At 47.0% G+C, this 15,785-nt stretch overlaps 2 protein-coding genes and 1 long non-coding RNA gene across 5 annotated transcripts in view; 2 read left to right on the top strand and 1 right to left on the bottom strand.

The window, feature by feature from the left end:
- Positions 1-11: 11 nt before the first annotated feature.
- Positions 12-1,388, top strand: cdc26 (cell division cycle 26 homolog). 2 transcript variants are annotated; one of them, XM_070850887.1, is made up of 3 exons: positions 12-105; positions 773-864; positions 1,150-1,388. In XM_070850887.1, the coding sequence occupies exons 2-3, from the start codon at positions 784-786 to the stop codon at positions 1,360-1,362; spliced, it is 294 nt and encodes a 97-aa protein (XP_070706988.1). In that variant the 5' UTR covers positions 12-105; positions 773-783; the 3' UTR covers positions 1,363-1,388. The 2 variants fall into 2 exon arrangements, with proteins under 2 accessions (XP_070706988.1, XP_070706987.1); XM_070850886.1 differs by having other exon boundaries at positions 756-864.
- Positions 1,389-1,617: 229 nt separating this feature from the next.
- fer (fer (fps/fes related) tyrosine kinase) lies at positions 1,618-12,146 on the bottom strand. 2 transcript variants are annotated; one of them, XM_070850339.1, is made up of 20 exons: positions 12,002-12,146; positions 10,167-10,379; positions 9,238-9,369; positions 8,975-9,148; positions 8,732-8,831; positions 7,688-7,871; positions 7,453-7,590; positions 7,248-7,367; positions 6,758-6,880; positions 6,479-6,677; positions 6,258-6,356; positions 5,933-6,139; positions 5,235-5,357; positions 4,516-4,572; positions 4,276-4,394; positions 4,008-4,102; positions 3,801-3,924; positions 3,528-3,682; positions 3,234-3,356; positions 1,618-3,110 (listed from the first exon to the last, which is right to left on the bottom strand). In XM_070850339.1, exons 2-20 carry the CDS (start codon positions 10,233-10,235, stop codon positions 2,974-2,976), a joined length of 2,478 nt encoding a protein of 825 aa, XP_070706440.1. In that variant the 5' UTR covers positions 10,236-10,379; positions 12,002-12,146; the 3' UTR covers positions 1,618-2,973. The 2 variants fall into 2 exon arrangements, with proteins under 2 accessions (XP_070706440.1, XP_070706441.1); XM_070850340.1 differs by having other exon boundaries at positions 5,933-6,136.
- Positions 12,147-13,510: 1,364 nt separating this feature from the next.
- LOC139219159 (uncharacterized) overlaps positions 13,511-15,785 on the top strand; it is a 6,467-nt gene continuing 4,192 nt past the window's right edge. Inside the window, exon 1 of the long non-coding RNA XR_011585697.1 lies at positions 13,511-13,632. This is a non-coding gene — a long non-coding RNA (uncharacterized lncRNA). The remainder of the gene's footprint in view (positions 13,633-15,785) is intronic.

The following is a 15,785-nucleotide window of genomic DNA, read 5'->3' as shown; positions in this document are numbered from 1 at the left end:
TCAGCTTCCGGGTCAAAGTTTCTTCTTCCGGTGGAGAGAGCGCCAGCAAACAAGAACAACAAGGAGAGAAACTCCGGGAAAACACCGCAGCAGCTCACCTGTCAGGTGAGTCTCCACGAGCTGTCCAGCCGCTGACGGCGCGCGGAGAGGAGCTGCGTCCATTTCCGGATCGGGGCCGCGGGTGTCCACGGTGTTAGCCGGTTAGCTTAGCTTCTGTTCCCCGCTCAGAGTCCCGGTTATTTACCGGAACACCGACAGGTGGAGGCAGTCAGAGAACCGTGTCTCGTTCACACACAGTGGACCGGATGTGACACTGTGTTAATTAACCAGAGAAAAGGTTAATTAGTGATTAAATATCAGACACGAGGTTCACACGTACTGTTTACTACTGATGCTACAGAGTACTGCAGTACTGGTGCCCGCAGTGATTTCTGATCAATAATCAATGATTAGTTAAGTGGTGACTGAAGGAATCTTTATCATCAGATCAGCTGCTAACGATCATCTAAATTCAACTTCACATGATGAAGCAGGAAACAGGAAGTCTTGTGACTATTGATCCCTGTGACATTATTGATACTGATCAGCTCGGTTCAGTGCTTTATCAATAAGAGCTGAGCTTATAGCCTGTCAGCAGCTAAATGCCAAGGAGCAGCTTCTGATGCAGCATTGTGGATGTGGTGGCGTTTGTCTTGTAATGAGGAATCAATAATCAATCATTAATGATATTGATCACTGATTGGTCCTGATATCAGATGTTCGTGTCTGTCAGAGGAACAGAAGATGTTGAGGAGGAAACCGACTCGTCTGGAGCTCAAGATCGACGACACCGAAGAGTTTGAGAGCGTCAAGAAGGAGCTCGAGGTTCAAATCACTTCTCACAGCATCAATACATAATCATTACTGTAATCAATAGTCTCCATAATCAATAGTGCCTACATAATCAATACTGTGGACCCATCAGATCAATAGAAAGTATTCCAACAGTTTTGACATTTAATGATGAAATAATTTAGTCAGAGTAATTAATCAAATCAATATTTCAGTCACATGATGCAGAATGAGATCTGTCATTTGATCAATCAATAATACAGCGTTTAACCTCAGAGATGTTATCTATCAGATGTATTGATTGTTTTTTTTTGTCAGGCCCGGAAGCGTCAGCGGGAGGAGGCGGAGTCAGGAGGCGAAGTGGGCGGGGCTTCTGTCATCAGTGTTGACATAGTCGGGGGCGGAGCCTCGGCCTCAGCTTCCTCCTCCACCACCGCATCGAGGGCGGAGCTCATCAACGAGCGAATCGGCTACAAGCCGCATCCCAAACCCGCCACGCTGCCGACCTTATTTGGAAGTCTGCAGTTTTAACCTGATCAATAAAAATGTTCAACGGCTCTGAGTCTGACCTCATCAATACATACGATCAATACTCAGTGTGCCATTATGTTTAATACTCTTAAAATCCATCCATCAATCAATACATTCTGAATCTGTCCAGATTGTCATGAAATTTGAAGAATTGAGAAGTCGTCAGGTTTGTTCGTATGATTCGTTTTATTTTCGTAATAAATGCTACGATAACTTTATAAAGAGTTGAAACAAATATAAAAGACAAACAGACGATTAGTGTTTAAACAAACCGTAAAAACAGGAATTTATTTACAGGAACAGTAGGCGGCGCTCTGACATCACTAACACAGGCTCCGCCCTCAGGCAGTCCAGGAAGTGATGCTGACCAATCAGGACTCAATTCGTTTTTACATATTTATATTCAACTTTGTCACTGGTCTCCACCATTATTTCAGTTACCATGACAACCAAGAGATTCGGTAAGTGCTGATGACTTCATCAATGTTTTTTTTTCTTTTTTTAAATAACTAATTAAATTTTGCTTTTTTGAAATGGGAAACATTTATGTTAAATTTAGAGCCTTTTTTATTTTGAGATCTCCGATTGGTCAAAAACATTTCCTTGGAGAAAAAAAAAAAAAAGTTAAAGGTGGGCGTGGTCTGTGATGACTGACAGCCAGTTTTTCAGAATAAAGGTCAGCTTGTTTTTCATTGACAAAAAATCTGAGAAACATAAAATAATACAAATGTAATAAATAAAAACAACTAAAAAAGTTGATGTTAGTGTTGAGAGCTGATTGGTCCTCAGCAGCGGAAACATCTTTAGTGTTTCATCTGTTGCCATTGTTACAGTAGTGACGGGTGGCGTGATGGGGCGTGGCTTAACGTTGAACTGTCACCTGTTGACACAGATTTTTTTTAATCTTAATTTTTGTTTTCACAATAAAAGCTTGACCTACATATAGATGGATTAATAAAGATTTGATTTAGTGAGTAAAAGTCAAAACGGACTTTCCAGAAGTTTGTGAAGATATTTGGAAACTGCTCCTGACCAATCAGAGGCATCGAGCGTCTGTGGCTAAGCTAACGTTGAGCTAGCAGCTCAAACAGGCTGGGAAACAATGGCTGAGGCTGACTTCAGTGTGTTCTCAGGTGCTAAAACAGCTAGCTACATTCATGCTAACCTCGTTAGTGATGACCTAACAGTAGTGTTTGGCTATGCTAACTGTCGCGCAACAGATTAGCATTGACTGCAGGAAAATGTCTGTGTAGATTCAGCATTTCTGCAACTTTAAGTGTTAAACTTGTCTTTGTAGTAACAGATACGACCTTTGGTCACAAAGCTGAACAACTGTTTTATCAAAACTAAGAGTTTTGTGTCTACAAAACGTCACATCCGCATCTCTGTATCTCCTCCACCACATGACCACGCCTATATTTTGACCACGCCCACAATTCCACCGCACCCGCCTCCAAACGTACATGGACAAAAGGAACTCTTCTTGCTGCTGAGGACGAGGTTGATCTTTCTTCTTCTGTCTCTGATGATGTCATCACGTCTTGATGGTAGTGAGCTGTGTGATGATGTCATCGCTTCTCTTTAGTGGTGGCGAGCTGTGTGATGATGTCATCACTTCTTCTTGATGGCGGCGAGGTCTCGCTGCAGCTCAGAGAACTTGGGTCGGTCTTCAGGGTTGTACTGCCAGCAGCGCTGCATCACTTTGTACACGTCGTCAGGGCAACGCTGAGGACACGCCATCCTGTAACCTAGCAACCAGGAGGAGAGAGGGGTGTTTCCATGGTTACTTATTTAGATGTAAGTAAGTAACTTCAGAGAGGAACAGAAAATCCTGCTGAACTGATTCCTCCTCTTCCTCAGTCTGAGCTCACCTTTCTCCACCTGCTCTCGGGCCTGCTGATTGGTCATCCCAGGATAAGGACACACCCCCAGACTGAAGGTCTCCCACAGCAGGATCCCATAACTCCACACGTCGCTCTCTGAGCTGTAACGCCCTGCAGCAGCCAATCACAGACCAGGAGACATCAATGACCACTCACTAGGAGTAGCAGGCGTGTCAGGTGTTGCACAGGTGTGGCGTAGGTGTGGTTCAGGTGTGGTACAGGTGTGGCACAGGTGTGGTACAGGTGTGGCACAGGTGTGGTACAGGTAGTTGTTGGTGTTACCGTAGTTGAGGGCCTCTGGAGCCGTCCATTTGATGGGAATCTGTTTGAGTCCAGATGAAGAATAAATACCGTCGTCTTCCTGACGGCTCATCCCAAAGTCACTGATCTTCAACACGCTGCCGTCCCCCACCAGACAGTTCCTCGCCGCCAGGTCCCTGACACACAGACAGGTTAGGGACACACAGACAGGTGGACAGGCAGGTTTTTTAGCCAATCACAGTCAGGCAACACCTCACAGTCTGTGGGACGTGGCGGCGCCCTGGTTGAGTTTACCTGTGGATGCAGTTTTTACTCTCCAGGTAGCCCATGCCGGCAGCAGCATCGACAGAGAAGCGAACGAGCTGCTTCGTCTTTAACTCGTCCTTCTTCTTCCTCAGGAAGGACAGGAAGTCTCCACCTGTCGGGGGAAACGACACCTGTCAGAACCTGATGAGGAACTGAAAGGAAGTGATGCGTTAGCGGGGAATAAGCTCCACCCACCAGGAACCAGCTCCATGACGATGTAGATGGGCTGTCGCTGCGTACAAACACCAATCAGCTTCACAATGTTCGGGTGGTCATACTGCTTCAGGATCCTGCAGCCAATCACAGACAGGTCTGTTGTGATTGATCTATCAATCCTAAACTGATGTGATGTACTGATCAGTGTTGTGATTGATCTATTGACTGACTGAGGTACTGATGTATTGATTGAAGTATTGACTGAAGTATTGACTGAAGTATTGATGTATTGACTGCGGACGCTGACCTGGCCTCTGACAGGAACCTGATCTTCAGCTCTGGAGGTAAATCCTCTTTACACGTTTTGACAGCAACTGGCGTCTTGTCACGCTGCAGCGTCCCTTTGAACACCTCACCAAAGTTACCCTGGCAACCAGCAGACAGCAGGGCATGATGGGACATGGAGGCAGGGAGGGGCGCGGGAGAGCACTGTTAGAAACGTTAAACGTTCAAATTAAACCAGTGAGCAGACAGGAAATGATGTCACCTTTCCCAGCAACTCGCCCAGCACCACGTCCTCATGGTTCAGGATCCACTTCTTATCCTGCAGCACGGAAACACACTCAGGTGAGACGGGCAGGTGAGACAGACAGACAGGTGAGACAGTCCAGACAGACAGACTGAGTGTGTGTGTGTGTGTGTGAGAGAGTGTGTGTGTGTGTGAGAGAGTGTGTGTGTGTGTGTGTGTGTGAGAGTGTGAGAGAGTGTGTGTGAGTGTGTGTGAGTGTGTGTGTGTGTGAGAGAGTGTGTGTGAGTGTGTGTGTGTGTGTGTGTGAGAGTGTGTGTGAGTGTGTGTGAGTGTGTGTATGTGTGTGTGAGAGAGTGTGTGTGAGTGTGTGTGTGAGAGAGAGAGTGTGTGTGTGAGTGTGTGAGAGTGTGTGTGTGTGTGTGCGCGTGTGTGTGTGTGTGTGAGAGAGTGTGTGTGAGTGTGAGAGTGTGTGCGTGTGTGTGTGTGTGTGCGTGCGTGTGTGTGTGTGCGTGCGCGTGTGTGTGTGTGAGAGAGTGTGTGAGTGTGTGTGTGTGTGTGCGTGTGTGTGTGAGAGAGAGAGTGTGTGTGTGAGTGTGTGTGAGTGTGTGTGTGTGAGTGTGTGTGAGAGTGTGTGTGAGTGTGTGTGTGTGTGAGTGTGTGTGAGAGTGCGTGTGAGAGTGCGTGTGTGTGTGTGTGTGTGTGTGTGTGTGAGTGAGTGAGTGAGTGGAGGCGGTTGCCTTGACGACAGGGTTGAGCAGCACCACTCCAGACTTCTTGGTGATGACCTGCTTGGTGGAGAAATGATGCTCGATGAGCTGAGGGATGGTGGAGAACCCTGTCCCTTCGAACCGGTACTGACTCTACCAGAGAGAGAGAGAGGGAGGGGGGGGGGTATTACTGTGTGTTTTACTGTGTGTGTTACTGCGTGCGTTACTGCGTGTGCTACTGTGTGTTACTGCGTGTGTTACTGTGTGTTACTGTGTGTTATTGTGTTACTGCGTGTGTTACTGTGTGTGCTACTGTGTGTGTTACTGTGTTTTACTGTGTGTTACTGTGTGTTATTGTGTTACTGCGTGTGTTACTGTGTGTGCTACTGTGTGTGTTACTGTGTTTTACTGTGTGTTACAGTGTGTGTTACTGTGTGTTATTGTGTTACTGTGTGTGTTACAGTGTGTGTTACTGTGTGTGTTACAGTCTGTGTTACTGTGTGTGTTACTGTGTGTGTTACTGTGTATGTTACTGTGTATTACTGTGTATATTACTGTGTATTAGTGTATTACTGTGTACATTGCTGTGTATTACTGTGTATTACACTGTGTATTACTGTGTATATTACTGTGTATTAGTGTATTACTGTGTATATTACTGTGTATATTACTGTGTATTACTGTGTATTACACTGTGTATTACACTGTGTATTACTGTGTGTACGTACATCAGCGTACTGGATGATGAAGTGCCGTCTCTGCTCATCTGAAAACACCGACAGGACGTACTCGCCCGGTTTCCCGTGACTCTCCCTGACCAGGAAGTCTCCCTGTTGCCGTAGTAACTCCTGAGCCTCGGTGCGGGGGATGGCGCCGTGGTACCACTCCTGCTCCGCCAGGGGGCGCTCCGACGTGGGGATCACATCGAAGAACTGCTGCAGGGAGGAACACAGGAACAAACACTGGCTTCAAATGAACTTCATTGGCAAAATCAGTGACATGAGAGACAGACAGGTAACAGGTGAGACAGACAGGTGAGACAGACAGACTCACAGAGGTGGAGGAGCCCAGCATGGCTTTAGGAGATCGAATCATTCCGGCCAGAGAGTGACGCAGTGTGTCGAACCGAGAACTCCTCTCCTTTGTTTTATCCTAGAAATACACACACAACCACACACAGATAGTTTGTGAGCGAGCAGTGCCCTTATTTTGAAAGGCCAGCTCTTCCTGCTGGCTGTACTGTGATCAATCTGTTAATAGCTTTAAATCTTTACAGTGGATCCGACGGAGCGGGCGTCGTCCTCGTACCGCAGTGCAGGGGGAGGCGGCGCTGGGGGTGGGGAGGCGGCGGCGGCCATCTTGGCATCTAGCAGGGCCTTCTGGGAGGCGAGGCGGGCCTCAGAGCCACGCAGTGATTGGACGGCGTGATGAAGCTCGAGAAGAGAGAGCTTCTGACTGAGCAGGAGGACACAGCTGAGGGCGAGAGACACCAACGGTCAACAGAGAGGGAGGGTGGGGGGGTGAGAGGGTGGGGGGGGTGGGGGGGGACTCACTCGCTCTTCCTCTCGCCGTTCTGCTGACTCGTCTGGATTTTGGTGTCGAGGTCGCCGGCCAACGCCTCCTTCGTCTTCAGATTCTGCTGAGTCAGCGTCAGCTCCTCCGTTGCAGACGACAACCTGACGAGAGACGAGTCAGACGATGTTCTAACCAAACCTCAGCCTGAAAAAGTTTTTAAAATAAGTTTCCTCAAGTTAAAACCTGAGAAATATTCCAGGACCACCCTGGAAAGTTTTGGAGGACTAAGACATGAAGTAAAACCTGACGACCACAGGAAGAGGCAGGAGGCTGTTTCAAGTTAAAGGCTTTGAAAAACATGGAGTCCATTTTAAAAAGGTCTGTAATCCTTTGGCGTTCTGGACAGGATTTGTAAATAAAAGCACTTGGACAGTTTTTTATTTTACAGCAAAGTCCTGGAAGATGTTTAAAACTGGAGTCTTTTACTTTGGCAGGCTATACAAAGAGTTTTATTTTGAAGTAGCTCACATAGCCTGCAGGCTGTCGGCCGTCAGCGTGTTCCACAGAATCTCATTGGCCGGCAGGTTGTCCGTCTCCTCCAATAGGGACACGTCAAACTCCACGCTCGCCTCAGGAGTCTCTGGAGACCTGGGGGGACATGTTACCATGGTAACAGAGACCCACAGACAGACACCCTTACCACGGTAACCACAGTCTGAGGGCGTGTCCTGACCTGTAGGCGTCGATGAAGTGTTGGTACTCTGCCAGCGGGTCGATCTGATCGACGGCGGCTAAAATCTCCTGATGAACTTTAACGATCTCCTCCGTCAGCAGGCTGCTGATCTCACAGTACTCCTCCAGGATGCTCTTCCTGCAGTGACACACACACACACAGCGCTAATCTGGTTAGCGTGAGACTAGTATGTGTTTTTTTCATGGGGGTCGGTGTGCCATGTCATGTGACTCACATGGCGAGCGTCATGTCCTCCTGCATCCTCTGCAGAGCGTCGAGCAGCGCAGGTGCGGCGCAGCGTCGGTGTTCGTCCTGCTGTGTTCGAGCGCCGCACACCGCCAGCACATACTGGTTGTGAAGGTTGTGGAGCTTCGCTGTCGCTTTGTCATAACGCTCCCGGGCACGCTCCGCCTCCCGGCCTGTGATTGGACAAGAGGCAGGGCGAGCAACCAGGGGAGGGGTCACCAATAACATTTAATTACTTTTAACAACATTTAATAATGTTACAAACTGTTTCAATCCTCTGGAAAACTTTGTTTAAACATTTAAAGTGGAAGTCGACACTTTTTCAGTCTGACTCGTCCTGATGGAGCGACCGTTGATGTTTAACGGCTGTGGAATAACGACACTATGAGCGCTCAGATTGGTTCCTCATCAGACTCACTGTCACTCTGCAGGTCTGTCAGCCACCGGCTACAATCTCCTGAAAAATGAAACCTCAATTTACAGCACAGAGGAAGTGATTCAACCAAAACAATAAGAGGACAGCACTGATGTTCCTGGTGGCGATCCATAGCTACTGGTAATCATCATTAGCGATCGTAAGCCATTGGTACCAATCGGTAGTGATCAGTTGCTCCCCCACATTAACGCCTGCTAACAGTACAAGGACAGAAAACTTTGTGGAACCTTTCAAGGAGTCCAGAAACACTCCATCTGAGACTGAATACAAAACTGGGTAGACGAACACAGAACGGAGTGACGCCTCCTGTGACTAACAGACAACCTTCGGCAGCTCTGTGAGCATGGAGTGACCTCCGTAACCCACGCAGCGAGCTGCGGCCGGCTCCCAGGGGCGGACAGCGTGGTAACTTATAAAGGAACAAAGTGTCTACTTCCACTCCAAATCCCTCTAAAGTGCAGCAACAGACAATGAGACAAAGGTTTGGGAGTCTGTTGGAGCCACAGCAGCCTGATCAATAGTTATCAATAGTCACTGATCATCAGCAGGTATCTACACTCATCAGTTATCATTGATCAGATAGAGCAGTGTAGGAACCTTTAGCCAGGGCCTCTCTGTACTTCTCTTTGGCGCTGTTGGCGTCACGGCTCAGCTGACGGTACGTCGCCTTCAGTTTATCCAGGTCACTCCTGGTTACCTAGCAACAACAAAAGCAGAAGCAAAGTCACTTCACCTGCTTTCAGGTCCCTCAGCAGGACAGAGCCTCTGGAGGCGGGATTGACGGCAGCGATGACGACGTCCACGTGGATGAAAGCTGGTAAAAAGGTGTCCCCAGCATACCTTGTGGTTGTGGCTCTCCAGCTGCTGATGAAGACTCTGGTAGCTCTTCTTCACCTGCTGCTTGTCTCGGATCAGCGTGGCGAGGCGGTGCAGAGGACCAGAGTTCAGATCATCAGCGTGACTCCTCATGACCCGACCCAAGGCCTCCGTCTGCCGGACCACCTGAGACCAGGACTGACACAGACAGGACACCTGAGACCAGGACCGACACAGACAGAACACCCGAGACCAGGTCTGACGGGGGGACCAGGTCTGATGCTCACCTTACTGACGGTGCTGACGTAGTCTGCAGCTTCCTGTTTCTCTGTTTGCTGAGTCATGCTGAGCAGCAGGGCAGCATACTCCTTATCACTCTTCACCCGCAGAGTCATGAAACGCTTCACGGTCTCCAGCAGCTACACACACACACACACACACACACACACACACACACACGATCAGACAGGCTGTTCTCTTTGTCCTTCGGGTTCTGGAGCTTCTGGAGGGACAAACAGCGGTTGGTGCTTCCTTTGCTCGAACATCCCTCCAACACCAACAGACACTGAATCATTCCTGTAGAATGTGAGAATCCAAACACACCAGACCACTGTGACCTTTTACACATTTCTTTTATTGTGTGCGTCTGTAAAACTCAGATATTGTCCTGTTTCTGTTGCACACTGTCTGTGTTTCTATTGAGCTGAGTGTATGTGTCAGACTTGGTTAGCCGTTAGCTTTGGTTGCTAGTTTTTAATCTGTGTGTAGCTCAGCGTCTCACCGATTGGCCCATTCTGCTGTTTCAGCGTCTTGAGTCTTGACTTTGATGCTAATGCGATGCGATGTGATGCTAATCGCTAACACTAACACAGAGAGAGCAGAGCTGAAAAGACTTGGTGGTTGGGTGTCAGAAGCTTGTGGGCAATGCATCCTGGTACCTGTAGGCTCTGCTGGGCTCAGTGAGCAGAAGAACTCACCTATGTCTGCCACCACAGCAGCACTGTGGTACTTATTGTTTCAGTAGACTACATTTCCCATCAGCACTGCATGAACAGCCACACAACCAGTGGTGTAATTAGACTTAGACTTAGACTTCTTTATTTTATCCCCCATAGGGAGAAATTTTCTTGTTACAGCAGCAACAATATAAACAGGGACAGTGAAAGAAACAAAGCAATAATGTCCTTTTACCTTCAGCTGGCCTAACGTGTCATACCTTTAACTCCCAGTCCTGCAGCTTCAGTAATCCCTCGTGGGAATTCCTCAGATCCCGACCAAACCCCATGCTGGATCTCTCACACACACACACACACACACACACACACACACACACACACACACACACACACACACACACACACACACACACACACACACACACACACACACACTATCGGCGGGGGCGAGCGAGGAGTGATTGCATGGTCCTCTGAGGAAAGAGAACAGAGATAATGAAGATTAAATGTGTGACATTAAAGCTCCGATGCAGCTGTCCAACCTGTCCAGCCTGTCCAAACTGTCCCACCTGTCCAGCCTGTCCAAACTGTCCCACCTGTCCCACCTGTCCCACCTGTCCCACCTGTCCCACCTGTCCAAACTGTCCCACCTGTCCAGCCTGTCCAAACTGTCCCACCTGTCCAAACTGTCCAGCCTGTCTAACCTGTCCCACCTGTCCCACCTGTCCAGCCTGTCCCATCTGTCCAAACTGTCCCACCTGTCCAAACTGTCCCACCTGTCCAGCCTGTCCAAACTGTCCCACCTGTCCAAACTGTCCCACCTGTCCAGCCTGTCCCACCTGTCCAAACTGTCCCACCTGTCCAAACTGTCCCACCTGTCCAGCCTGTCCAAACTGTCCCACCTGTCCCACCTGTCCAAACTGTCCCACCTGTCCAGCCTGTCCAAACTGTCCCACCTGTCCAAACTGTCCAGCCTGTCTAACCTGTCCCACCTGTCCCGCCTGTCCCACCTGTCCCGCCTGTCCCGCCTGTCCAGCCTGTCCAGCCTGTCCAGCCTGTCTAACCTGTCCAGCCTGTCCCGCCTGTCCAGCCTGTCCAGCCTGTCCCACCTGTCCAGCCTGTCCAGCCTGTCCAGCCTGTCCCACCTGTCCAGCCTGTCCCACCTGTCCCACCTGTCCAAACTGATTTCAAAACATCTCAGTAGAAACATGAAGTACATGTGTAATAATCACAGAGAAACAGCTGGCAGATTAATCAGCTAACTGAAGTTAGATTTACAGATGCCAAAATATTCATTCATCATTAATCAAGATTAAAAAAGTATTCAGCTTCACTAGAAACCAAAACATCCTCAGACAAGTCCAGACAGACATGAAGCAGGTCAGATCAGCTCTGTACACACTGTCAGCGCCTCAGTGGTCTGTGAAGAAGTTTAATCAGCTTCCCTTCATCACTCTTCAGTCACAAACTGTCAAAACATCCTTCTTCCAAAACTTTACAAACTCACTTCAAACCTCTTCCCAACCCGTTCAAAAACCCTAACCTTAAATGAAACCAGTTAATTGATTTTTAGAAACCGTTTCCAACGTGTCTAAAACCTTTAAATTCCATCAGAGCTGATGGAAACGGATGCTAGGCTAAGACTAGCCGCTCCCACCCATTAAAACCAATGGGAAACTGAAGCTAGGCTAAGACTAGCCGCTCCCACCCACTTAAACCAATGTGAAACTGAAGCTAGGCTAAGGCGAGCCGCTCCCACCCATTAAAACCACTGGAAAACTGAAGCTAGGCTAACGCAAGCCGCTCCCACCTTTTAAAACCAATGGAAAACTGAAGCTAGGCTAACGCTAGCCGGTCCCACCCTTTAAAACCAATGGGAAACTGGCGCTAGCGGGGTAACAGGCTAACGGCGACTGTTAAACTTTACTCCAAGCAGCTGTAAATCAACCCAAACACACTTCTCCTCTCTCCGTCCGCGTTTTTCTCTCGTTTCTCCGGTAAATAAAGATGAAGGCAGCAGACGGAGGAGGAGAGTCGGGAGGAGCTTCGCTGTTTTTCCACTTCTCCTCCGCCGTTTTCGGCCGCATTAACGCACCATGAAGCGGCTGTTTTTGGCGGTAGACTCGCTGTCCGGTCACCGCGGTCCTCTGCCGTCCTCCGCCGGGCTCATGTCCTCCTCTTCTCTGTGTTTTTCTCCTCCGTTCCCCCGGATACCCCTCCTGTCGTCCGGCTACGGAGCTAACGGCTAACGGCTAACAGGGAGGGGCTTCCGCGGGAAACGGAAGGGGTGGGGGGGTCCGAGTTAAACAACACAAACATTAATAATTATCAATATTTAACTCTTTAATCAGGATATAATGTAGAGACAAGAGTGACAGAGTGTAGAGTTTAAATGACAGACAGGTGAGACAGGTGAGACACAGGTCATAGGTAGGGGCGCGTTTACAGCTGTGTTCTTCTTTTTTTTTTCACTCTCCCTGTTTATATTGTTGCTGCTGTAACAAGAAAAATTTCCCCCTATGGGGGATCAAATAAAGAAGTCTAAGTCTAAATCTAAGTCTAAGTTAATAACCTGCACACCAGTAACAGTTAAACCAGTTATTTAGTGGATTAAATCAGCAGCTGTAAATATTGTAAAATGGAATAATATCAATAGAGATCAGCCATATCAAGCCCCGCCCACACTCTGCTCCTATTGGCTGAAGTTTACAGGTGTTTTCACAGCTGGTTCACCTTTTCAACCCACTAACAGAGTGATAGGACAGCTCGTTAGGATGAGAGGTGCATGACTGATAATCCCTGATGGGGAGTGGGGGGGCTCTGGGCCCGGGGGGGGCTGTAAAAGCACCTGGAAACTTCAGCCAATAGGAGCAGAGTGTGGGCGGGGCTTAGAGGCAGAAGACTGACAGGAGTTTCTGTCCAACCGGTTCCTGACAGACGGACCAACGTCACCACACACACCCTGTGAAACTCACACACACACACACACACACACACCCCCTGTGAAACTCACACACACTCACAAACACACACACACCCTGTGAAACTCACACACACACACACACACACCCTGTGAAACTCTCTCTCTCTCACACACACACACACACACACCCTGTGAAACTCTCTCTCTCTCACACACACACACACACCCTGTGAAACTCACACACACACACACACACACCCTGTGAAACTCTCTCTCACACACACACACACACACACACACACACACACCTTTCTTCAGACGGATCACACCACGGCGTTGACGTTGTGAGGACCAGGGAAAATGTCCTCACTCTGTGACATGAACAAGAATACACAGACAGTTCATTTACTGAGGATGATGTCAGACACACAACAAGAACAACACACCTAAACCGACGGGGGGGGGGCGAGCTCCACAGAGAATGAAGGGGGCGTGAGAGGGAGCGTCAGCAGGTAGAACAGGTTTGGGCGAGGAGGTCGAGCGAGCTCCACACACACAGTGAAAAGAGAGAGAGAGAAACAGATTTTCATTGTTTCCTTCAGTTTGTGACCCGACTCAGAGCAGCAGAAGAAGAAACACGATTAAAAACAGCAGCAGAAGAAGAAACACCATTAAAAACAGCAGCAGCAGAAGAAACACCATTAAAAACAGCAGCAGAAGAAGAAACACCATTAAAAACAGCAGCAGAAGAAGCAGTGTGAGTGTTTGTGTCCAGGAAGGAGCACCTGTGGAGCTCTGAACAGGTGAGTCAGCCGCCTGCTAGCATGTTGGCATTAGTTAGCAAGTTGGTACATTAGATTAGATTCAACTCTGTACTACTACACAGTACTACTACACAGTACTACTACACAGTACAATACACAGTACTACTACACAGTACAATACACAGTACAATACACAGTACTACTACACAGTACAATACACAGTACTACTACACAGTACAATACACAGTACTACTACACAGTACAATACACAGTACAATACACAGTACTACTACACAGTACAATACACAGTACTACTACACAGTACTACTACACAGTACTACTACACAGTGCTACTACACAGTACAATACACAGTACTACTACACAGTACTACTACACAGTACAATACACAGTACTACTACACAGTGCTACTACACAGTACAATACACAGTACAATACACAGTACTACTACACAGTACAATACACAGTACTACTACACAGTACAATACACAGTACTACTACACAGTACTACTACACAGTACAATACACAGTACTACTACACAGTACAATACACAGTACAATACACAGTACTACTACACAGTACTACTACACAGTACAATACACAGTACTACTACACAGTACTACTACACAGTACAATACACAGTGCTACTACACAGTACAATACACAGTACTACTACACAGTGCTACTACACAGTACAATACACAGTACTACTACACAGTACAATACACAGTACTACTACACAGTACAATACACAGTACTACTACACAGTACAATACACAGTACAATACACAGTACTACTACACAGTACAATACACAGTACTACTACACAGTGCTACTACACAGTACAATACACAGTACAATACACAGTACTACTACACAGTACAATACACAGTACTACTACACAGTACAATACACAGTGCTACTACACAGTACTACTACACAGTACAATACACAGTACAATACACAGTACAATACACAGTACTACTACACAGTACAATACACAGTACAATACACAGTACTACTACACAGTACTACTACACAGTACTAATACACAGTACTACTACACAGTACTAATACACAGTACTACTACACAGTACAATACACAGTACTACTACACAGTACAATACACAGTACTAATACACAGTACTACTACACAGTACTACTACACAGTACAATACACAGTACTACTACACAGTACAATACACAGTACTACTACACAGTACTACTACACAGTACTACTACACAGTACAACACACAGTGCTACTACACAGTACAATACACAGTACTACTACACAGTGCTACTACACAGTACAATACACAGTACAATACACAGTACTACTACACAGTGCTACTACACAGTACAATACACAGTACTACTACACAGTACAATACACAGTACTACTACACAGTACAATACACAGTACAATACACAGTACTACTACACAGTACTACTACACAGTACAATACACAGTACTACTACACAGTACAATACACAGTACAATACACAGTACTACTACACAGTGCTACTACACAGTACAATACACAGTGCAATACACAGTACTACTACACAGTACAATACACAGTACTACTACACAGTACAATACACAGTGCTACTACACAGTACTACTACACAGTACTACTACACAGTACAATACACAGTACAATACACAGTACAATACACAGTACTACTACACAGTACTACTACACAGTACAATACACAGTACTACTACACAGTACTACTACATAGTACAATACACAGTACTACTACACAGTACTAATACACAGTACTACTACACAGTACTAATACACAGTACTACTACACAGTACAATACACAGTACTACTACACAGTACTACTACATAGTACAATACACAGTACTACTACACAGTACTAATACACAGTACTACTACACAGTACTAATACACAGTACTACTACACAGTACAATACAAAGTACTACTACACAGTACTACTACACAGTACAATACACAGTACTAATACACAGTACACTACACAGTACTACTACACAGTACTACTACACAGTACAATACACAGTACTACTACACAGTACAATACACAGTACTAATACACAGTACAATACACAGTACTACTACACAGTACTAATACACAGTACTAATACATAGTACTACTACACAGTACTACTACACAGTACAA

The sequence above is a fragment of the Pempheris klunzingeri genome, chromosome 19 (assembly GCF_042242105.1).
Source record: "Pempheris klunzingeri isolate RE-2024b chromosome 19, fPemKlu1.hap1, whole genome shotgun sequence".
NCBI lineage: Eukaryota > Metazoa > Chordata > Actinopteri > Acropomatiformes > Pempheridae > Pempheris > Pempheris klunzingeri.
This window is presented reverse-complemented; position numbering and strand designations above follow the sequence as displayed.

What these genes read in the sequence shown, in the direction of transcription:
- fer (XM_070850339.1), bottom strand. Translation starts at nt 10,235, where the DNA reads ATGGGGTTTGGTCGGGATCTGAGGAATTCCCACGAGGGATTACTGAAG. An exon ending in ACGTCAGCACCGTCAGTAAG is followed by an intron (nt 9,149 to 9,237) that starts GTGAGCATCAGA and finishes TGTCTGTGTCAG; the next exon opens with TCCTGGTCTCAGGTGGTCCG. An exon ending in TGGGCGAGTTGCTGGGAAAG is followed by an intron (nt 4,395 to 4,515) that starts GTGACATCATTT and finishes GCTGGTTGCCAG; the next exon opens with GGTAACTTTGGTGAGGTGTT.
- cdc26 (XM_070850887.1), top strand. Translation starts at nt 784, where the DNA reads ATGTTGAGGAGGAAACCGACTCGTCTGGAGCTCAAGATCGACGACACC. An exon ending in GCGTCAAGAAGGAGCTCGAG is followed by an intron (nt 865 to 1,149) that starts GTTCAAATCACT and finishes TTTTTTTGTCAG; the next exon opens with GCCCGGAAGCGTCAGCGGGA.